The following is a 21,348-nucleotide window of genomic DNA, read 5'->3' as shown; positions in this document are numbered from 1 at the left end:
CAGCACCAGTGTGGGTGCCCAGCTCCGGTGTGTGTCCCCAGTGTGGGTGCCCAGCACCAGTGTGGGTGCCCAGCTCCGGTGTGTGTCCCCAGTGTGGGTGCGTGTCCCCGGTGTGGGTGCCTGGCTCTGGTGTGTGTCCCTGGTGTGGGTGCCCAGCCCTGGTGTGGGTGCCCAGCCTCAGTATGGATGTCCAGTCCCCTATGTGTCCCCAGCGTGGGTGCCCAGGCCCCTGTGTGTGTCCCCGGTGTGGGTGCCCGGCCCCGGTGTGGGTGCCCGGCCCCAGTGCAGATGCCCAGTCCCCCACGCATGTCCCCGGTGAAGATGCCCGGCCCCGGTGTGGGTGCCCCCTCCTGCTACAGGTCCCTGATACGGATGCCCGGTCCCATACATGTCCCCAGTGCGCGTCTCCGGTCCCCGGTGCGTGTCCCCGGTGAAGATGCCCGGTCCACCACGCGTGTCCCCGGTGCGGATGCCCGGTCCCGGTGCGGGTGCCCGGTGCGGGTGCCCGCGCTGCCGTGCGCGCCGCCGCCGGTGCCCGTGGCTGCCTGGCGCTGGCGGAGCGCTGCCGCCGCCCGGCCCCGCGCCCGCCGCCGCCGCCGCCGCTGCTCCCGGTGCGGCTGCGGGTCCCGCTGCGGCTGCAGCTGCCGGAGGTAGCGGCGCGGGGCGCGGGCGATGCCGGGCGGTGGCGGCCATGGCGGGGCGGGGGGTACCGGCTCCGGGGGGGCGGCGGCGGGACCGTGCACCGGGGGGGGGCAGGCACCGTGCACCGGGGGGCTGGGGGTTACTATGCGCCGGGGACGGGGGGAACCGTCCACCGGGGGCTGCCGTGCACCAGGGGGGCTGGGGGCGGCCGTGCACGGGGGGTATCGCACACCGGGGGCTGGGGGCTGTTGGGCACGGGGGGAACCGGGCACCGGGGGCCAGGCCTGGACTTACCACCACCAGCCCACCCCCCCCTCCCCTTACTCCACGAGCAGCCGGGCCTGGGGTGGGGGGGCTGGCATCGTGGCTTGTCCCCACAGCCCGGTCCCGTGGGGGGCGCGGGGGGGTTGGGGTTGGGGTGAGGGTCCCTCCAGTGCAGTGGAGCGCGGGGTCACGGCGGGTGCTGGCTGGGCGCGAGGGTGCACACGCGTGTGGAGGTGTGAGGGTGCGCGTGTACACGCCTGTGGCAGTCCGTGCCTGGGCATCCCCGGGGGGGCTGCGCTGTTGGGGGTCCCTGTGTCTGTCTGTCCATCTGGGTCCCACTGTCTGTCTGTGTCACCAGCTGTGTGTGTGCCCGTGCGTGCGTCTCTGTGTCAGTGTGTCTGTGTGTGCCGGGCCGTATCCGTGCCTCTGTCTGTCTACAGCAGCTGTGCAGCAAAACCTCCCCCTGGCCCCCCACCCACCCCCGTGGGGCTGGGGGCTGCTGTGGGTGGGTGAGGGCGCAGGCTGGGGAGCGGGGGGCCAGGGCGGATGGCCCAGGATCACCCCCAGCCTGATGCCTGCAGTGCAGATCATAAATCAGTGGCGGCTGGAGCGGGCTCCGGGGGGCTGCGGGGCTCCCCAGCACCCAGGCTGCCTGGGCAGGGAGAGATGGGGCTCCCCAGTCTTGCAGGGCCCCTGCCAGCCCCCCAGGGCTGTGAGCAGGGTCACCTGTCCCCCCCGTCCCCCTTGTCCCTGCTGTCACGTTGAAGGCCAGCAGCCGGCTGGGGCTGGCAAGCAGCCCACGCTACCAGGGCTGCGGGCACAGCAGCCTCGCCGCCCGCCAGCTCCACAGGGGTGATGGGGACAGTCCCCCAGCTGCCACCTACCTAGCAGTACCCGGGGTGACCAGTGCTGTGGCCCTGTTTTGCAGGTGACACCCCCCTCATTTGCCACTGGTGATGTGCTGGGTGGTGGGGACATCTGTGGAGCCATCGAGGACGTAGGCTGAGCAGCAGGACACAAAGAGGAAGAGGAGGAGGGGGTGTCCTGGGGACAGCACCGTGGCTGTGTGTCCCCAGCATCATCCACAGCCACCAGCTACCCATAAGCTGATGCAGACCAGGGGGATCCCGGTGGTTTTTTGGAGCCTGAGCCTTGCCAGCACTGTGGGGAGGAGGAGGAAGGGCCAAGGAAGACGTGCTGGGTGATGGATGGCCCCAGCCCAGCCTGGTGGCCCCAGGAGAGCGGGACCAGAAAGCCTGGGGACCTGGCTGGCAGCACCCACCTCTGCAGAGCCCCGCAGTGTTTCCTCTGCTGAGCTCGGGAGCCCACAGCTGGCAGGAGCCGGGAGAAGGATTTGGAAAGGCTCTGGGTGAGCCCCACATCCCTGTGCCAGGACATGGTGCGGGGCTAAGCCACCATCCCCCCAGTATGGCACGGCAGGGCTCAGGGGCCATGCTGGCCTCCAGTGGCCTGGGCTTCCCCCCCCAAAACCTGGCCCGTGTGGTGGTGTGGGAGTGGCTGAACGAGCATGGACGCTGGCGGCCCTACTCGGCCGCTGTCTGCCACCACATCGAGAACGTGCTGAAGGAGGATGCCCGTGGCAGCGTGGTGCTGGGCCAGGTCGATGTCCAGCTGGCACCCTACATCATTGACCTCCAGTCTATGCACCAGTTCCGGCAGGACACAGGTAAGGCGCTGGTGCTGAGCCGGTAACATCTACCGATCCATCCACCCATCCATCCTTCCATCCCTCTACCCATTCACCGTTCCTCCCTCCCTCCCTCCCAGTGTATCTCTACTTACTGGCCTGTCACTTCATTCCTGCATCCATCCATCCATCCATCCATCCATCCATCCACCCATCTGTCCCTCCACCCCAGTGCACACACCCTCCTCTCCATCCATCTGTCCCTCCTGTTCCTTCTGCCCTTCCCTCACCGTGCTGGGCTCTACTCCCCCCATGGACCCATCCCCACTTTCCCCTCTACCATGGACCCCTGCCTTGGAGGGATGTGTCCCAGAGTCCCTCCATCCCCTCTTACCCGCAGTGGGGTGCTGTGGTGGGGGGTGCGTCACTGATCACCTGTCTGCCCCACAAAGCTGCTCCATCTGAGGTCCCCAAGGAACTGGGGAGGCCCCAGTTTGGGCACTGGGAGCTGTGGTGGGTACTGGGCTGGATGCAGCCATGCAGCTGTGGCTGTTAGTACCTGCCTGCCAATGGCACTGTGCTGCGGCACACATCCAGGCCACATGTTCTCAGGGGAAATCAAAGCTGGTCCCGTGCCGGCACTGAGCCCAGACCCCATTAAATGTGTCCCCGTTGCAGTGTGACCCATTAAACTGGTGCATGCTGGCTGTGCCACGAGGGACTCACCAGTTCAGGTGCTCTCCTGGCTGTCCCTGCATCCCTGCCTGTCAGGAAGCATGGGCTGCCAAGGGCAGGGTCCGGTCCCAGGCCAGACAGAGCAGGCAGGGGACCTGCCACACACTGAGTGACACCGCCAGCCTCCCCTAGACTTGCCTGGGGACACACAGGGGCCACCTCAGAGAAAGATCCCCGTGGCCGTGCCTCCCCTGCCATCGATCCCAGTCACCAGCAATAGTGAATGACCCTGTGTGCAGATGTGGCTCCTGTGATGGGCTGGGGACTGAGATAGGGACCAAGCCAGGGACCTGCCACCCTGCCTCTGCCATCATGCCTGGCTCCAAATTGGTCTCCAGCTGGTCACAGACTTGGCAAGGGGCATCTTGGCACCTGCAGCCCTGAGTCAGCGAGACCCAGTAGGGTTGTGCCAGTGGCCATGCTGACTCAGGGCTGTGGGTGCCACAGAACAGCCTGGTTGTCCCCATGACAGCTCCTGGCAGCTTTGGCCAGGATCCGTTCAATGACAGCACCTGGCATTGCATTTCATGGCCATGGTCCGGGTGCTCCTGCGGAACACCTGCCCGTGGTGGGTTTGGGGGTGACATGTCTTTGCCAGGAGCAAAATGGCTCTTCCTGGGATGTCCCTGGGCACCATGGTCCCTGTGCCAGCAGTTTGGGGGCAGGGATGCTGAGAGAAGGACCTCACCATCCCCAGGGATGTCACAGGAGATGTGGCCATTGCTTTGGCTCCATCCTATAGATCATCCTCGACATGGTCGTCTCCATGTGCCCCATCCCTGTATCCACCTCCATGCATCATCTCTGCCCTTGGATGAGGCCTGGGGACAGCTGGGTTTGGAGGCTGTCACATATCTTTGGAGTCCTGTGGTGCTTGGGGACAGGAGGGTCCTTCAGGTTGAGGGCATTCGTGGTGCCCACTGTAGCATGGGGACACAGGGAGGGTGGGCAGGAGGTGGGGGGTGAGGGGGTGCTTGGTCTGCGCTGTGCCTAGGGAGGGAGAAGCCCAAGCCAAAATGACGACAGTGTGAAACAAGGTGACCCTGTTCCAAGCAGCGGGGACGTGTGTCCCCTCCCGGTGGCCCTGGGGATGCTGGCTCAGCCCTGTGGCTCTGGCACAGCTGGTGGCGGCGTCAGGGGCTGTAGGACTGGGGGCAGTTGGTGGCCCTTGGGGACCCAGAGCTGTGTGTGCCCACATGCATGGGCTGGGTGTCCTCCTCTCATCCTCCTCTGCTCTGCTCTGTGGCAGCGGGATGCGGGAAGTGGATGTGAGCGGGCAGCGGGATGTGGATGTGAGCGGGCAGTGGGATGCGGGATGCAGATGCAAGGACCAGTGGGATGTGGGATGCAGATGCAAGGACCGGTGGGTGCATGACATGGATGTGAGCGGGATGCAGGATGTGGGCATGAGTGGGCAGCAGGATGGGGGATGTGGACACAAGGAAGCAAGCACAGATGTTAACACAAGTGGGATGCAGGGCATAGACGTGAGCGGGAGGTGTATGTGAGTGGGCAGTGGGATGTGGATGGGAGCTGGCAGTGGGATTTGGGATGGGGGCAGGAGCGGGCAGCAGGAATGAGCGGTTCTGCATAGGCTGCTGGAGCAGGGTGAGAAGCCTCCCTGCCTCCCTCCCGTGGGGCCCTCGGCAGAGCTGCCTCAGCACGAGCTGGCAGCTGGGGCCAGGCTCTGCTGCCTGATGCAGCTGATGATTAATGACCATTAATTAGCGTCGTTAATCGGGCTGGGCAAACGGTGCTGGCAAGGGGATAGAAAAGCACCAATGCACCGTGCCGCTGGGGGACTGCTGGGGCTGCGGCTCAAGGAAGGGGCTACGATGCTTCCCCCACACCATGGCGCTTCAGAGGCAGCTGTAGCATGCAACTCGGTCACAAACAAGCAGTGAGGGGACAGGATTTGGCCGTGCATGGGGGACAACGCCTTGCTCCTGTGACTGCCAGTGCTGGCCAGAGCAACAGCAGCTGTCAGGAAACCCCTCCTGACTGGGAAATGCTCCCTGCACCCCAGGGATGGTGAGGGGACCCTGGCCAGGGAGGGTGGGGATGGGCCTGGACCAGAGGGATGGAAAAAGGTGCTGGGGCCTGAGCAGCATCGCCCTTCCCATGGTGGCCAGGGCTGTGATCCTGACTGCTGGCAGCCCAGCCGGCAGCCAAGCTGGCTCTGCTGATGGAGGGTTGTTGAGCCTCACGAGTCTCCGGGGAAGGCGCAGCCCTGCAGACACGCTGATCGATCCATCGCACAGCGTGGCTGCCGTGGCTTGGCGGAGGGGAGGCAAGTTCTGCCTGTTGGAGTGTGGTGGCCATCACCCCTCCTGCACCCTGGGGTGCCTTGTGGAGGGCAGGTCTGGCTGCTTGTACACCAAGGTGCCTCTGCACCCCCATCCCTGCAGGGTGCCGGGCTGGGAACTGGACGCACGTGTGCAGTCATGGGTCCCTCTGCTGGCACCCCTGGGTGCTGGAGCCCTGTGGGTGCTCACCCCTCCCTGTCTCCCCAGGGACCATGCGCCCTGTACGGAGGAACTTCTACGACCCATCCTCAGCCCCAGGGAAGGGCATCGTGTGGGAGTGGGAGAACGACAACAGCTCCTGGACGCCCTACGACATGGACATCTGCATCACCATCCAGAACGCCTATGAGAAGCAGCACCCCTGGCTGGACCTCTCCTCCCTGGGCTTCTGCTACCTCATCTACTTCAGCAGCATGTCCCAAATGAACCGGCAAACCCAACGCAAGCGCCGGCTCCGGCGTCGTATGGACCTGGCATATCCCCTCACCATGGGCTCCATCCCCAAGTCGCAGTCGTGGCCAGTGGGCGCCAGCACGGGGACACCCTGCTCCTGCCCACAGTGCCTGCTGGTCAACAGCACCCGCGCCGCCTCCAACGCCATCCTGGCTTCCCAGCGCCGCAAGCTCTACCCGGGTGCCGTCCGTCAGAGCAGCACCTTTGCTGGGGCAGCTCTGTGGCCAGCAGGGACAGGGACGGCAGCGGTGGCAGGTGGCACGGCCAAGGGCGAGGGGCTGCGGGTGCCCAGTGGGGCGTTTGCCCCCAGCCAGAGTGTGCCCAGCGGGACGCCGCTGCCCGGGCTCAACAACCTCAACCGGCCTGGCACGCAGCGGGGGGCTGGACTCAGTGCCCGTGCCACTGTCCCCCCGGGGTAAGCTGGCTGGGGGCGAGTGGCCTGGGGAAGGGGGTGGCTGTGGTGTCACCGAGCTGCGTGGATGCCCGGTGAGGCAGGTGCAGGGATGGGCATGCGGAGCAGGGGGAAAGGGGAGGTGGAGGTGCCTTGTTCCCTGATGTCACCTTGCACAAGCAGCCCCAGCCTTTCTGGCACTGTGTCACCTGCAGCCCTAGGCTCCCCACCCTGGGGACATGGTGGCAGGAGGGACAGCCCCAGCAGCTGGCTTGTCCTAGATGGTCCCCTGGATCCCTGCCTCTGCAGAGGGGCTGTGGTGATCCGTGCAGTGTGCATGCCATGCTGTGCTGTGCCGTGCCATACTGTGCCGTGCCATAACATGCTGTGCCATGCCAGCTGGAGGAGATGGAGTGCCTGGTCCTAGGGGTCATCAGTCCCTGCTGGCCACTGTGGGGTGTATGGCCTTGGCTGGTGGCCCAGTGCCACCAGGCAGGTCTCTGGGGAGGACACAGTCACGGGGAGCTCAGCCCCACTATCCCTTACATGGATAGGTATAACTTGCCAGGGAGATGTGGGTGGGCGAGCAGACCCCTAGTGGGGTGTCCCAGTGGGTGTCCCTGCCCCAGCACCCCCATGCCCATGGCTGTACCCCTTGGTGGGTCATCCTGGTGACCCCTTGGGGCTCTCGACACCAGGCTGTCACCAGCTGAGGGGCAGGCAGGGCAAGCAGGAGCAGCCATGGCCCTCCATCCCACCTGCCAAGCAGGCTGTGATGGCACGGCTGGCAGCCTGCCGGTGTGGGAATGCCCTAGTGCCACTCACTTGGGTGGGAACCAGCCCGGATTCCCCCTCCAAAGTGTCTGGTCAGAGCCCCCCCAGAAGGGAGCAAGCACCACAGTCTACTGCAAGCTGTCCCGGGGGATGAGGAGAGAGCCTGTCCCATCCCTCCCAGCTCCCTGCCATGGGGGCAGGATCTGGCCCTGGGGTGGGGATGTGGGGGCAGGCAGAGTGGCCCCAGCTGGGGCTGGGAGGTGGGGGGTGGGGGGGAAGGCAGGTTCACTGAGCCCCCGGCAGGTCCTGTCACGTTTCCTTCCCCTGTTGACGTGATGCTTTCGCTTCCGTGCCAGGCACGGGGCCAAGCAGTCCCAGTCCCCATCCCCATCACTGCACCCATCCCAGCACGTAGGTCCCATCCACGCATCCCCATGGACAGGTAGGAGGGAGCCAGGAAGACTCTGGCTGGGGGTTGGGCCCTCCACCACTGCTCCGGCCTTGGCTGTAGGTACAGGCAGCTTCAGGAATGGGAGGCCCCAGCTCGTGTGGTGCTGAGCACTGCCAAACTCATCACCATGAGGGTTGTGTGCGTGGAGGGCTTTCGGGATCAGGGAGGGGGATGACACTGCTGGGGGGGGGGGGCTTCTGTCCAGGCTGCTGAGCTGGGGCAGACCCCTGGGGCGGGAGAGCACTCGGGTGCTATGCAGTGCTCCTCTGCTGGGCTTTCTTGCTTGTCCTTCATCCCAGTGCGTGCCCCATTCCTTCCTTCTTCCCTTCCTTCCTTCCTTCCACCCATCCACCCATCATACACTTCCCCAGCCACACATCTGTCTGTCCATCCATTTATCCATCTCTCTGCCCCTCTCTACCTCCCTCCCTCTGTCCATCCCTCCCTTCCTTCCTCCCTCCCTCTGTCCATCCCTCCATCCATCCACCGCACCCGCGGGCACAGCCACATCCATACACACACCAGCACACAGCCCCCCAGCTCCCACCCACGCCTGGCTGCACCCTGCCAGCTGCACCCCCAGCCTTGCACACATGGGTGCCCACTTGGTGCTGTGCACACACGGGTGCACACCCAGCCACAGGTGCACACATGGGTGCACACACAGGATGTGCCCTGGGTCAGCGGGGGTGAGCAGGCAGGCAGGCACCGTCATCGCCTCGGGGGTCTTGGGGCTGGCAGCCCTTGAAGGGTGGGGGTCCCCTTGGGGCATGGGAGTGATGGCCAGGGTGATGGGTGAGCAGGTGAGGTGCAGGTACCTACCGGGGATGTGGGACATGGGGCATCACCATCGGGACATCTTGAGGAGGCACCCACCCTGGGACAAGAAGGACGTGATGTGCCCAGTGCCATTGGGTCCCCAGGGGTGGACAACTGGACACTAGGTGACAGCCCCATGAGATGGGACAGCAACCCCCCAGGGCTGGCAAGGGGACACCCTGTCCTATGTCCCATGGGGAGGACGGTGCCCTGAAGACATGCCATGTGTGGAGGGGACAGTGACAGCCCTGACAACCTGGCTGACCCCCTTCCCCTCCCCTCTCCATGCAGGGTGCCAGCCCTCCCGGTCAAGAACCTGAATGGCACTGGCCCTGTCCATCCCGCCCTCGCAGGTAAGGGTGGTCCAGCCACTGGCCGGCTGTCACTGCAGGGTGACATCGTGAGGCTGGGGAGCAGAAGGGGCAGGGCACAGGGCTGAGGCATGGCTATGGCGGTGGGAAGGACGGGCGGACATCTGATGTACGGACAGACAGCACCTCTCCCCCCATGCAGGGATGACAGGCATCCTCATGTGTGCTGCTGGGCTGCCCGTCTGCCTGACCCGTGCTCCTAAGCCCATCCTGCACCCACCGCCCGTCAGCAAGAGTGACATCAAACCTGTGCCCGGTGTCAATGGCATCTGCAGGAAAACTAAAAAGAAGCATCTCAAAAAGAGTAAGGAGCCACCAGCGTCCCTGTGTGTCCCTGGCCATGCCAGCCCCTGCGGAGGAGAAACTGAGGCATGGGTGCTGCTGCTGCCCACAGGGGTGGGACCCTCAAGGGGTTTGCCCAAGGGTTTTGGGGTGATGCCCATGGGTCCTCCATGCCACATGCTAGCACCCCCTCCTCATGCTGTCCCCATCCTGGTGGCAGGGATGGCAGGAGGTTCAGGGCACAGCGGGCAGGCTCTGATGGCATCTTCCCCTCTGCCCATGGCAGGCAAGACCCCCGAGGACGTGGTGCGCCGCTACATCCAGAAGGTGAAGAACCCCCCGGACGAGGTGAGTGGGCATCCCTGGGCACTGCAGCTTGGGCATGCACTCGCCCCGGGGCCACTGGAGGTTTGCGGAGCTTTGGCATGGGGAGAGGCATGGGCAGGGGATGGGTAGACCCTGTGATGGGCAGGGAGCTGCGGGTGATGTCCCCATCCCACCTGGACACTGATGCCTGTCGACCTGTGCCTGGCAGGACTGCACTATCTGCATGGAGCGGCTGGTCACCTCCTCCGGCTATGAGGGCGTCCTCAGCCACAGGGGCATCAAGCCGGAGCTGGTGGGCAAGCTGGGCAAGTGTGGGCACATGTACCACCTCCTCTGCCTCCTGGCCATGTACAACAATGGCAACAAGGTGAGCCGTGATCCCCCTGGGAGGGACATTGGCGGGGACACCCTCGCCACGGTCACCCATCCCTGTGGGTGGGTGCTGTGGTGTAGGTGCCATCCCTGATGCTCACCCGGGTGCCCGCGCAGGATGGCAGCCTGCAGTGTCCCACCTGCAAGGCCATTTACGGGGAGAAGACGGGCACACAGCCCCCCGGGAAGATGGAGTTTCACCTCATCCCCCACTCCCTCCCGGGTTACACTGACTCCAAAACCATCCGGATTGTCTATGACATCCCCACCGGCATTCAGGTGAGGAACATGCACTCGCCACCCCTGGGACCCCTGCTGGGCTGGGTGCCCACACCCTGTGCCACCTGCTCACACCATTGTCGTCCCCCCCCCAGGGCCCAGAGCACCCCAATCCTGGCAAGAAGTTCACAGCACGTGGCTTCCCGCGGCACTGCTACCTGCCGGACAACGAGAAGGGCAGGAAGGTGAGAATCCCGGATGGCACCGGGGTGGGATGCGGTAGGAAGAGACAGGATGGGTTGGAAAGAGATGGGATGGGATAGAATGGGAAGGGATAGACTGGGATGGGGTGGGAAAAGAAGGGATGGGATGGGGTGGGAAGAGAAAGGATGAGGTGGGAAGAGAAAGGATGGGGTGGGAAGAGATGGGATGGGATAAAATGGGAAAGGATGGGATGGCAAGGAACAGAGAGGATGAGGGTGGCACCACGGAGGGCTGGGGTGTGCCACAGTGAGGGCACTGTGCAGGCATCGTGCTGGGGCTGAATCCTGCACCCTGGGGTGCTGGGGGCCGTGCCGGGCGGGAGGAGGGCTAAGGGTGCAAGGTGGGTGAGCGATGGCCATGCCTGCCCATGCAGGTGCTGAAGCTGCTGATCGTGGCGTGGGACCGGCGGCTCATCTTCACCATCGGCACCTCCAACACCACGGGGGAGTCAGACACGGTGGTATGGAACGAGATCCACCATAAGACCGAGTTTGGGTCCAACCTGACAGGCCACGGCTACCCCGACCCCAACTACCTGGACAACGTCCTGGCCGAATTGCTGGCCCAGGGTGTCTCTGAAGCCACCCTGAAGGACTGAGGCAAGGGTGAGGGGCTCCCCACCATCCCCTCACCCCCATGTCCCACCTGTGCCACTGCCGCCTGCACCGCTTCGCTGCTGATGCCGCAGCCCTGCTGGGTGGGCTCATCCCCCATCCTGGGCCACCCGGTGCCACGTGTCCCTGTGTCCCCCCCTGTCCTGGTTCGCCCCGCTCTTGTGGCGTTAGCATCGTGGGCTGGTGCTTGTCTTTTTCCACCCGTGGCCTCTTTGCGCGTCAGCCGCCCGTGCCACCCGTGCCACCTGCCGCTGCCCCACAGAGCCGCATCCAGCTGGTGCCATGTGTACATCTCTGTGTTACCAAATACACCCTGCGCCGGGCCAGTGTCCCCTTTGTGCCCCCACTTGGGTCCCTGCACCTCCCTCCTGGGGTGCTGGGTGGCATTGCTGCAGGATCAATCCTGCAGTGGGGTGTTGGTGAGGGTGGTTTCAGTCTCCCAATTGCTGCGGTTCAAGTGGTGGGTGCTAGGGGGGGTGTTGGGGCCCGGGGGGGGCTCGGGGGTGGCCCTGGGGCTCCATTGCGACGAGCAAAGATGTCGTGGGCGATGTCCAGGTCCCGCAGCACCGCCTGCAGCTGCCCTGTGATGGGCCCACCTGCGACCCCCAGCAGGGTCAGCACTGTGCCCAGCAGCCCCACTGCATTCCCCCTCAGCATCCACCCCAGCACCCCCCTGGCATCCATCCCCAGCACCCACCTGTGGTACCCGCTTGCCAGCCACCCACCCCCCAGCAACCCCCCCAGCACCCACCCCTGACAGGCACTCCCCGATCACCCCACTATGTCCCACCCTGTTCCCCCAGGCCTCCCCATCCCACCCGTCCCCCCATCCTGGCCCATCCCACTGCCCCCCACCCATGTGCCCCCCCAGTGCCCCACGGACACAGGCAGGCAACACTGTGTGTATGCGTGCGTGCGTGGGGGGTGTGCATGGGGGTGGTGGGTGTGTGGGGCTGGGGGGTGTTCATGGGGGGTGTGGGTGTACAGGGGGGTGTGTGGCGGATGCTGGGGTGTACTCCAGGGGTGCTGCATGCGCCTGTGTGCATGCCACTGTATGTGGGGGGTGCGGGTGTACCCACGCATGCACCTGTCTGTGCACCAGTGCGCACCCGTGGGTGCATATCCAAGTGTGGGCCACGTTCAGGAGCGTGGGCATCAGCCAGACCTGTGTCCCTGTGTCCAGGTGTCCCTGTGTCCATGTGTCCCTATGGCTGTGTGTCCCTGTGTCCAGGTGTCCCTGTGGCCCTGTGTCCATGTGTCCCTTATGGCTGTGTGTCCCTGTGTCCAGGTGTCCCTGTGTCCATGTGTCCCTATGGCTGTGTGTCCCTGTGTCCAGGTGTCCCTGTGGCCCTGTGTCCATGTGTCCCTTATGGCTGTGTGTCCCTGTGTCCAGGTGTCCCTGTGGCCCTGTGTCCATGTGTCCCTTATGGCTGTGTGTCCCTGTGGCCATGTGTCCGGGTGTCCCTGTGACTGGGTGTCCCTGTGGCCTCGTGTCCGTGGCCATGTGTGTTTGCTGTCCCCTGGTGGAGGGAGCCAGCGGAGAGCACTGTCTGTGGGTAGGTGATGTGTGTGGGGATGTACAAGCGTGTACATGCGTGTGCAAGCGTGTGCAAGCACGTACATCGCCGTGTGCACATGCGGGTGTACATGTGTGTGCATTCATGAGCGAGTGTGTGCAACTGCATGCAGGTGTGTGCACGCATCTGCATGCGTGTGCAAGCGTGCACCAGTGTGTGCTTGCGTGTGCCCATGTGTGCCAGCCGCCCACCCAGGGACCACCCCCGACAGTACCCTGGGGTGCAGGGTCTCCATCACCCCCCTCAGCAGGGCTGCCCATACCTGCCTGCCCTGAGCAGGGGGGCTCGGACACTGCGCTGCCCTCGGGACCCTCAGCCCCTGCCGCCCTGCAGGAGAGTGACCCTCAGCACGCTCCCACCCTGCCCGCCAGCACCCAGGGGCCTGGGACCCTCGTGCCGTGGGCCAGCCCCCCTCGCCTCACCGCAGCCGGGCCCCCGCCTGCCGGAGGTGCCTGTAGAGGGTCTGCGCTGCTGCCGTGGGGTCCAGGGGGTCACTCCACTCGCTCAGCACCACGGTGCTGTGGGTCCGGCTGCACCCTGGCGCTGCCAAAGACAGCCACAGTGGGGGTACCAGGGGACCCCCACACCCCCTTTCCAGGGGACCCCCTGCCCCGGGCTGCCCACCAGCCTTACCGGTGCAGGTAGGCTGCAGGCAGCAGGTCCAGCGGCCAGCACGGAATGTGCCCGGGTGGCAGGTGGGCAGCATGGCCTCGTTGGTGCTGCTGGCCTGCCGCACTGCCCAGAGCCACTGCCACAGCTCCTGGACGCTCTGCGGGGACAGGGAGGGAGGGTGGCACCCCGCTGGCACCCATGGGCACCCTGTGCTGGGCACTGCCAGTGGGAGGAGGAGGGTGGAGGTGGGCATAGGTGATGCTAACGGGGTCCTGGGTAGGGGTGGGCATCGGGGATGGTGGTGGGCACCAGGACCAGGTGACGGGGAGTGACATTTTGATGGCAAAGCTGCACAGGTAGGATCTGGTGGGGAGGTGGCACCGTGGGAGCCAGGGTACCCCAGTGACCCCAGTGCTAATAGAGCTGGTACCTCAGAGACTTCAGTACAGATATGGCTGGATACCCCACTGATCCCAATATACCAGAGCTGGTACCTCCATGACCCCAGTACAGTCAGGTTAGGCTACCCCCATTTCCCCAGTATAGCCAGGGCCCCGATAACCCCTGGACATCAGTACAGTCAGGGCTGGGTACCCCAGTGTTCCCAGTACAGCTCGTGCCTGAGCATAGATGGATTTGGGACCAGGACCATTTCCATTGTCCCCATGGCTGCCAGGGAGGGGGCTCCCAGGGTGGGGGGGCACCCACCTTGCACTGGATATAGGTGGTGTGAAGCTGCCCAGCAGCATCCTGCGCCACGATCTGCATGACGTGAGGGTGCTGGAAGGTGCTCTCATCCACCAGCTCCACCGCCCGCATCTGTGGCACAGGGATGGAGCAACGCACCTGGGGACCCCAAAACACCATGTCTCACTGCACCCACATGTTGTCCCCCTGGGGCACCCCAGACAGGGTGGGGGTCGCAGGCACCCACCTGCCACTTGGGGGACTTGGAGTAGGTCAGGGCCTCGGTGCTGAGCCAGAAGTACCTCTTCTTGAAGGCGAAGTGGGGCAGCAGGGTGGCCCCCCCCGCCGTGCGGGTGTGCAGGTACCCCTCTTTGATGGTGGCCGAGGGACGGAAAAGTGCTGGTGGCACTGGCCCCTCACCCACTGTGGCCATGGCACAGCCAGACAGGGAAGCAGCAGCATCACCCCAAGTGCCACCACCTCCCCCAGCTGGAGGATGCCCATCCCCAGCCATCCTGGCAGCATCCACATGGCAGTGAGTGCATCCCCCTCCCCGGGGATGCTCCCAGGATGTGGGGGACAGCAGCGATGATGCCATCCCCTGGTATCAGGTGCTGGCATAGCTGGACCCAGCACCAGTAGTGGCCCCCGTGTCCCCACTCACCCTCGGTGCTCTCCACTGTGACCAGGCTGTCCAGGAAGGCTTTGACACGGGTGACACCGGGCAGCAGGATGGCATGCAGCGGGGCCATCCATGGCTCCTTGCCCTGCCCCAGCTGCAGCCCCAGGTTGCCAATGCTCTGCAGCGCCTGACCCGTGCAGGGAAGAGCTCACAGTGCTGTACCCCCCTGGCATGGAAGGCTGCTCCCCTGAACCCCTCCGGCTGCTCCCCTGAACCCCGTGGGCTTGGGAATTGGGGAGGAAAGTGGAAAAGTGGAGCAGCTGGTGGGTGATGGGGCATAACTGCTGCCCCAGGTTGGCTCCTGTGCTGTGCCCGGCAGGTGGTGGCATGGCCTGGTGATGGGCAGGGCTGGCCTCAAGCAGCATGGGAAGGAGCCAGCCTGTGGCACGTGGCATGGTGACAGGAGTGGCTCTACCTTTTTTGGGGTCCCCATCATTCCTTGTGGTCCCCATCCATCTCCTGGGTTCTTGTCTCGTCTCTGGAGTCTCCATCCTTCTCCTGGGTCCCCATCCCTCCCTGGGCTCCCCAGCCCTCCTTGAGTTCCTCATTCCCCCCCAGGGTCCCCATCCCTTCTCAAGGTCCCCGTCCCTCCATGGTGCCCCCATTCTTCCCCAGGTCCCCATCCCTCCCTGGGATCCCTGTCCCTCTCCAGGTTCCCTGCACCTTGGCAAGCAGTAGGAGCGTGCGGCCAGTGCGAGGGTCTGCGTGCTGCTCCCGGAGGCTGAAGAGCTTTGGGGTGAGGACAGCAGGAGCAAAGAAGCGGAGGAAGAGAAACCCACTGATGGAGAAGTACTGCACCTCCTGGCCGGGGACAAGGACAGCTCAGGGTGGTGGTCCCAGCAGCGTGCAGACCCCCAGTGCTGGCCCTGCCGCATGCCCCACCTCATGCTGTGCCAAGGGGAACCGCTCCTCCACGCGCCTGCGGAGCTGCTTGAAGGCCACCCTCATGAGGAGGGGACATTTCTCCACCGAGCCCACAATGGCATCAACGATGTCCCCCAGGTAGCCCTTCAGCAGCTCCAGGCTGCTCTCTCGCACCTGCACCTCCGAAAGGGACCCCTTGAGTGAGATCCTCCTGCAGGGATACCACCAGGTCAGGGGCCACCCAATACCCAGGAATGGGCCACCCTTGTTGGCCAAAAGCCATCAAGATGACCCACAGGTTCAACAGCAATAGGTGACCCCCTCCTGCAGGGGACATGGGGATGGAGATGGCTTGGATGTGCCAGGTGCCATGTCCCCCCAAGCCACCCCCCCGCACTCACCTGCTGCGGCTCAGGTCCATCTTGCCAGGGTCCAGCTCCACATACTTCTTCTCCTCAAAGATACGGTTCACCACAGGCTTCAGGACCTCGTGCAGGTAGGGCAGCCCCACCACCTGCAAGGGATGGAAGTCACCATTTGCATCTCTAGACTGTTCATAGATTCCCTGCTGGGACACAACCCAGCTCTGTGCCCTGGTGCCATCACAGGGGGATGCAGCAGGGACCTAGCCGGTGTCCCCTCCCCTGCTCACCTTCATGAACTGCTCCATGGACTTGGAGGCCAGTGAGTTGGAGCGGAAGAGGGTGTTGGGGTCCGCTGGAAGAGCACAGAGTCCATGGAGAGGTGGGCACGGGGTGATGCCCCAGCTGTCCCTGGTGCATCCAACCCTGGGGACATGTGGCACCTGTCCTGCCTCCCCCTTGGTGGCCCCACTTTTCTCCCCATGGGGGCCTGGAGGGACCCTGGCAGCCCAGTTTCCTGGCTGAGGGATGCAGGTGGTGCCCCTGGCCCTGGCACTTACTAGTCCTGGCCAGCTCACGGGTGGTGAGATAGTCCAGGAGGGGCACAGCCAGCCCCTGCCCCAAGAAGATCTTCACCAGCTTGGTAGCCACATCCTGGCGGCTCTCCCCTGAGGTCACCTCCTCCAGGATGGTCAGGGCTGTGCTGGCAGGGTGCTGTAGGGAAGGCAGGGTGGGCATGGTGAGGCCCCCGCACCTGGGTGATCCTCAGCCAGCCCTGCGTGTCGCCCCATCCCGCAGCACCCACCTGGCCAGGGCAGAGGATGGGCTCAGTGAGGAGTTGGATGAGGGGCTGGTAGTAGTGGGGGGGCAGGACCCTGTCCTCCACCAGCCGCACCGCCAGCCGTAGGGTGCCCAGCTGCTGCCTACAATGACATGGGGGGGCTCAGCCGGATCCAGCACCCTGGCTCCGTCCCAGCCGGAATGGAGGAACCACCCTGGGGAGCTGCTCATGCACTCACCTGTGGTCCTCAGTGGTGCTGGGGAAGGGCAGAAGCTGGAACCAGCCTTTGGTGGGGCCTGTGCAGATGGTGTCCAAGGGGAGCTCGACCTGGGGGGCAGGAGGCAGGGTCTGAGCACAGGGGAGGCATGCACCAGCACCCTCCTTGCGGGAGAGCCCAGGACACGCAGTGGGTCTGGATGTGGCACTGCCCCAGGCTCAGTGGGTGCACATGCCCCTGCCCCCACCACTGTGGGTCGTGACCCATAGTCACCTGGACCCCAAGCACGGGGAGGTAACAGGGGTGCAGAGGTGCCTCCAGGACCCTGCCCCACACCAGTGTGCCCCGAGGTCCTCACCTGTCCCAAGAAGTCATTCTTGCCCACGATGTCCCAGTCCCACACCTCCACGCTCAGCACAGCTTCCCCTGGCTCACCCTCTGCCAGCTCGAACTCGAGTACCTCGTCCCAGTGTGGGAAACGGGTTTTCTTAATCACCTGCTGGGAACAGGGACCAGTGACCATGGGGGGGGGACGAGGTGCCCAAGCCTCTGGGTCCCAGCACCCAGCACGCCTCTGGGTCTCAGCACCCAGCACCCTGACTCACGGCTGTCTCCAATGTACGCCCACAGCACGACACGCGGGCAAAGGGGTCCGAGGTGCCCGAGAGGTCCCGGGGGGCCAGGTCCCTGTGGGGAGGTGGGGGTCAGCAAGGGTGCAGTGGGCAGGGGGCCCATCTCCGCCAGCATGGTCCCTGCACCCCCAAGCCCCCCTTCTCCCCCAGCTCACCTGGGCACACTGGCCACCCTTGGGGCAGCCAGCAGATGCCAGGGGGCTGCTGCTGAGAGTGGGTCCCCATTCCTCAGCACTCCTGCCCCAAACCCTTTCCTCCTGTGGTCCCTGGGAGCCAAATGGCACAGCGGGAGGGGGCTCTGCTGTCCCTCCTGGCTGTCCCCATGGCCATCCTGTTTCCTTGGTATCTGCTTCAGTTGCCATGGCAGCGGGATGCTGCCTCTGCTGCCTGCTCCACTGCCAGCAGCCTGCCGTCTGGCGTGTGTGTGGGCACATGTGCACACACATGCAGACACACATGCACACACATCAGGGTGAAGCAGCGGGGCAGCCTGGGGGGTGCCTCAGTTTCCCCCGGTTTTGAAGCCAAAGGGGAGAAACCTGGTGCCAGAGTGGGCTGGTCTGATGGAGACTGACACCAGGTAGCCCATGGCCCTCTGGGCCACCCAGCTCTGCCCCTTGTCCCCCTGGGCAGTGTCCAAGGCAGTGCATCCCCCACTGAGACCCCATGGCATCATCACAGGCGGGTTGGCAACATTGATGTCCCCAAACAGGACACAGCAAGGGCCCTTCCTGGTGCCAAGAGGGGAGGACGAGCCCTGTGCCACCCTTGTGCCCATCCCCTCCCCTCCTCCCACTGCCCAGACCCCATCAAGCAAAAATAAGACCCCAGTGTTGTTGCACCCTCATTGTGCCCCACCAGTCCCCCTACCTGGCCTCAATGAGGTGGCAGCGCAGCACCCGTGGGTGGCCCTGCTCAGGGACCTGCAGCTCCAGGTGGATCTCACCCTGCACCTCCTCGTCAGGGTCCACGGGCACCAGGCTGAGCCAGCTGTCAATGCCTGCCAAGGGGAATAAGGTGGGTGCCCCGTGATGCCAGAACCGACCCCACTGCCTTCCACCCAGCCCCACTCTCTGCCCCCCACTCACCCCGCGGCTCAGCTGAGATCTGCTGGCGGCTGAGCGAGACCTTGCCGATAACATCATCCTGCCTGTGAGGGCAGAGGCGCAGCATGCATTGAGGCCACCAGTGCCACCCCTCCAGGGGCTCACTGGTGCCCACCCACACCCCCATTTGTCCCCCCTACCCAATGGTGTCTTCATCCAGCACGTAGACAGTGAGGCTGTGGAAGCCACGGGGCAGGTGCAGGGTGTATTCCTCGCCCCAAAAAGGGTTCAGGTTCTTCCACACCGTGGCCGTCCTGCCAGTGATGGGAGAGGTGGTTGCACCCATGGGGACAGCACCCGTCCCTATGCATCCCCTCGCTGGGGTGGCATGGTGTCCCCCATACCTGGCTACCACCTCGTTGTCCACCTTGACCACGCAGTAGGGGTCGCTGGAGCCGGACCTGGGCAGGGGATGTGGGTTCAAGGGGTCAGTGCCCAACCTAGGCATCCCACCCATCCCTGGGGGCTGCTGCTGGGGGGGCTCAGGGGGCCCAGTCCCAGCATCACTTCAAACCCCACTAGTGAAGCACCGACTCAGGGGGTGAGATGAGTCTCAGCCCATCCCCACAGCTGACACCTGGATAGGGGACAATACCTTTTCCCCGTGCTCCTTGAGCTGGGGGACCTGTTGTGGGCCACCATGAGCCGTTGCCCTTTGTTCCCATGCCCCCCACCCATGGGTACCTCTGTCTCTCCAGCAGCACAGCTGAGGCAGAGTTTCTGTGGCAGCTCATAATGTCAGGGTGACACCCAGCTGGCCCAGGGCCCATCCTGGGCTTAACCCCTTCTGTGTGGGAGGATGGGATGGAGGGGACAAGGGTGGGATCCATCTGCTGCCTGCAAAGCCCCTTCCCCACTTGTTTATGGCAGCTGGACCAGTACCGAGGGGTGCCAGCCCCAGGGCGGCAGCATGGCCGGGGCGATGCTGGAACCCCAAATCCCCAGCTGCTGGAGGCAGGGGATGGTACGAGGTGCTTCAGTAAGAAGCCAGATCCAAAGTGGAGCAAGGGAGGTGACTCCAGCCTCCGTGCCAGCCATGGGCTGGGGGACAGGAAGGTGTTGGCTGCGGCTGGTGGGCACAGCAGGCGATGTGGCACGCTGGCTAAGGAATGGCTTTGTTAGTCCCCAGGGCTATCTCAGCGCCAGCCAGCAGAGCAAAGCCCATGGCCCGGCTGGTCTGGCAGGGACGGGCAGGCAAACCTTGGCACCACGCTGTGGGTCTGACAGCACCCAACCCCTCCAGAGCCCGGCCACGAGTGAGTCACCCTGAGCCGGGATGGCCCCAAGCTGGGTTTGGGGGGCTGGGAATGGTGCTGGGCACCTCATCCTTGTGCTGGTGGGTCTGGATCACCCTGCTGTGCCCAGACCCCCCGAGTAGGGCACCCAGCACAGGGTCATGACCCCTTACTGGGTGAGGAAACTGAGGCAAGGAGGCCCCGCTGCCCACAGCTGCTCCCGGCTGCCCTGCCCTGGGAGCGGCCAGCGGTGCCAGGCTGGCACATCCGGAGGAGCCCTTGGCTGCCAGCTCTGCTGAGGCATAGCCATGGGGCAGGAGCAGGCAGAGGGTCTCCTGCCCCCTCGTCTTCTCAGCCCCCCCCCTCTCCCAAAGAGCACGGATGGCCAACAGGTTTGTGGGGGTGCAGGGGGCAGTGTCCCCCCAGTCCTACGCCTAGCCCTGGGGGGATACCCTGTGCCCACCCTGCTGGGGGGCAGCAAAGGGATGCTCAAGTGGTTGGGGGGCTCATACACCTCTGGTGGGGAAGGGGAAGGGGAAAGCTGAGGGGGCTGGCAGTCCCCTGCCACCCACAGACCCCCCCTTTGGAGCCATGGGTCCCTGCTAGCATGGGTGCAACCAGGGACCCCCAAAACTGTACCGAGAGCAGAGCACCCAGAGCTCCCAGCACGCCCCCGCCACATCTCCCAGGGTCAGGGGCTGGGGGAAACTGGGGGACCGAGACCCCCCCTGAGCCACTCACACGTCCTTGGCAGGCAGGTCCTTCCCCTCCACCACCCGGCAGTGCAGTAAGGTGGTTTTGGCCATGCCGGCGAACTTCGGACGGGCACCTAGGAGTCCATGGGGGGCCACAACGGGTGCCCCCGGGGTGCCCTGAGCTCCCCCCGCCGCCGGTGGGGCTGCCAGCACCGGCCTCCTCCTCCTCCTCCACTGCTTCTCGTCGTCGCTTCTTCCTTTTTCCTCTTCTCGGTTGTTTTTCTCGCTGCTTCGCTCCCCACCTGCGCCGGAGCAGCGGGCGAGAGCAAGTGAGCCGGAGCGCGCAGGGATGCGGCGGTGGGCGAGCTCGGGTGGGCTGGCCTTGTGCCCACCGGCCCACCGGCACCGTGCTGGCAGCCACAGGTTGCCACTCACCGGGAACTGACTGTGGGGGTCCCCCTGTGTACCAAGAACTGCCAGCGTGGGCAAAGCCCCCCCCCCCACTAGCGATGGGGAAACTGAGGCACAGGACCATTGCAGGCTGTTGGCTCCGGGGGGGGGTGGGGTGGGGTTCGGGGGGCAGCTTCTGTCCTATCATGCTGAGTGGCACAAGAAACTGTCCCCAGGCTGGGGGGCTCTGCCTGTACCCCAAAGCGGCGGTGGGTGCCATGGGGAGCCTGGGGTGAGATTTGGCCTTGGGGTGGGCAGAGGTGAAGGAAGCAGCCTGCCTGGGGGGCTGCTGGCACAGTGGTGCCCAAGACCCCCACGGGACCTTGCCCCCACCTGGGGTGCCTCTGGGTGAGCTGGATCAGGGAGACTCCAGCAGATCCCAGGGTGCCTGCAGGTGCAGCACTGCAACGCCCCCCCAGTTCCCCCCGCCCCCCGGCTTCTCTGCACTGGGACCCTGAGCCAGGGGGGGACAGAGGGGGATGCGGTCCCCCCGGTCCCCACTGCACTGCTGGTGTG

The 21,348-nt window shown here is 64.9% G+C and overlaps 2 protein-coding genes across 3 annotated transcripts; one reads left to right on the top strand and one right to left on the bottom strand.

The window, feature by feature from the left end:
* The first annotated feature begins 558 nt into the window (after positions 1-558).
* Positions 559-11,263, top strand: DTX1 (deltex E3 ubiquitin ligase 1). Its single transcript, XM_055700822.1, has 10 exons — positions 559-650; positions 1,835-2,593; positions 5,803-6,463; positions 8,775-8,836; positions 8,997-9,158; positions 9,423-9,484; positions 9,672-9,830; positions 9,953-10,114; positions 10,210-10,299; positions 10,692-11,263. Exons 2-10 carry the CDS (start codon positions 2,335-2,337, stop codon positions 10,914-10,916), a joined length of 1,842 nt encoding a protein of 613 aa, XP_055556797.1. The 5' UTR covers positions 559-650; positions 1,835-2,334; the 3' UTR covers positions 10,917-11,263.
* On the bottom strand, positions 11,213-20,931 carry RASAL1 (RAS protein activator like 1). 2 transcript variants are annotated; one of them, XM_055700820.1, is made up of 21 exons: positions 20,429-20,931; positions 18,797-18,853; positions 18,593-18,706; positions 18,435-18,496; positions 18,217-18,346; positions 17,320-17,401; positions 17,073-17,210; positions 16,736-16,824; positions 16,522-16,639; positions 16,277-16,430; positions 16,007-16,071; positions 15,756-15,868; positions 15,373-15,565; positions 15,154-15,291; positions 14,473-14,617; positions 14,056-14,231; positions 13,830-13,967; positions 13,143-13,278; positions 12,932-13,052; positions 12,772-12,836; positions 11,213-11,528 (listed from the first exon to the last, which is right to left on the bottom strand). In XM_055700820.1, the coding sequence occupies exons 1-21, from the start codon at positions 20,491-20,493 to the stop codon at positions 11,386-11,388; spliced, it is 2,442 nt and encodes an 813-aa protein (XP_055556795.1). In that variant the 5' UTR covers positions 20,494-20,931; the 3' UTR covers positions 11,213-11,385. The 2 variants fall into 2 exon arrangements, with proteins under 2 accessions (XP_055556795.1, XP_055556796.1); XM_055700821.1 differs by lacking the exons at positions 18,435-18,496; positions 20,429-20,931.
* Positions 20,932-21,348: the final 417 nt, after the last annotated feature.

This window comes from Falco cherrug, chromosome 1, assembly GCF_023634085.1.
Source record: "Falco cherrug isolate bFalChe1 chromosome 1, bFalChe1.pri, whole genome shotgun sequence".
Lineage (NCBI taxonomy): Eukaryota > Metazoa > Chordata > Aves > Falconiformes > Falconidae > Falco > Falco cherrug.
The sequence above is the reverse complement of the archived record's forward strand: the minus strand, read 5'-3'. Positions and strand labels throughout refer to the sequence as shown.

Bases quoted from the DNA above. Each gene is read 5' to 3' on its own strand.
- DTX1 (XM_055700822.1), top strand. From the start codon at position 2,335: ATGGCACGGCAGGGCTCAGGGGCCATGCTGGCCTCCAGTGGCCTGGGC. The intron at 9,485-9,671 runs GTGAGTGGGCAT...TGTGCCTGGCAG, and splicing joins TGAAGAACCCCCCGGACGAG to GACTGCACTATCTGCATGGA. The intron at 9,831-9,952 runs GTGAGCCGTGAT...GTGCCCGCGCAG, and splicing joins TGTACAACAATGGCAACAAG to GATGGCAGCCTGCAGTGTCC.
- RASAL1 (XM_055700820.1), bottom strand. From the start codon at position 20,493: ATGGCCAAAACCACCTTACTGCACTGCCGGGTGGTGGAGGGGAAGGAC. The intron at 14,618-15,153 runs GTGCAGGGAACC...TGCACGGGTCAG, and splicing joins CGCTCCTACTGCTTGCCAAG to GCGCTGCAGAGCATTGGCAA. The intron at 11,529-12,771 runs GTATGGGCAGCC...TGGGGGTCGCAG, and splicing joins CCCCTGCTCAGGGCAGGCAG to GTGGGCCCATCACAGGGCAG.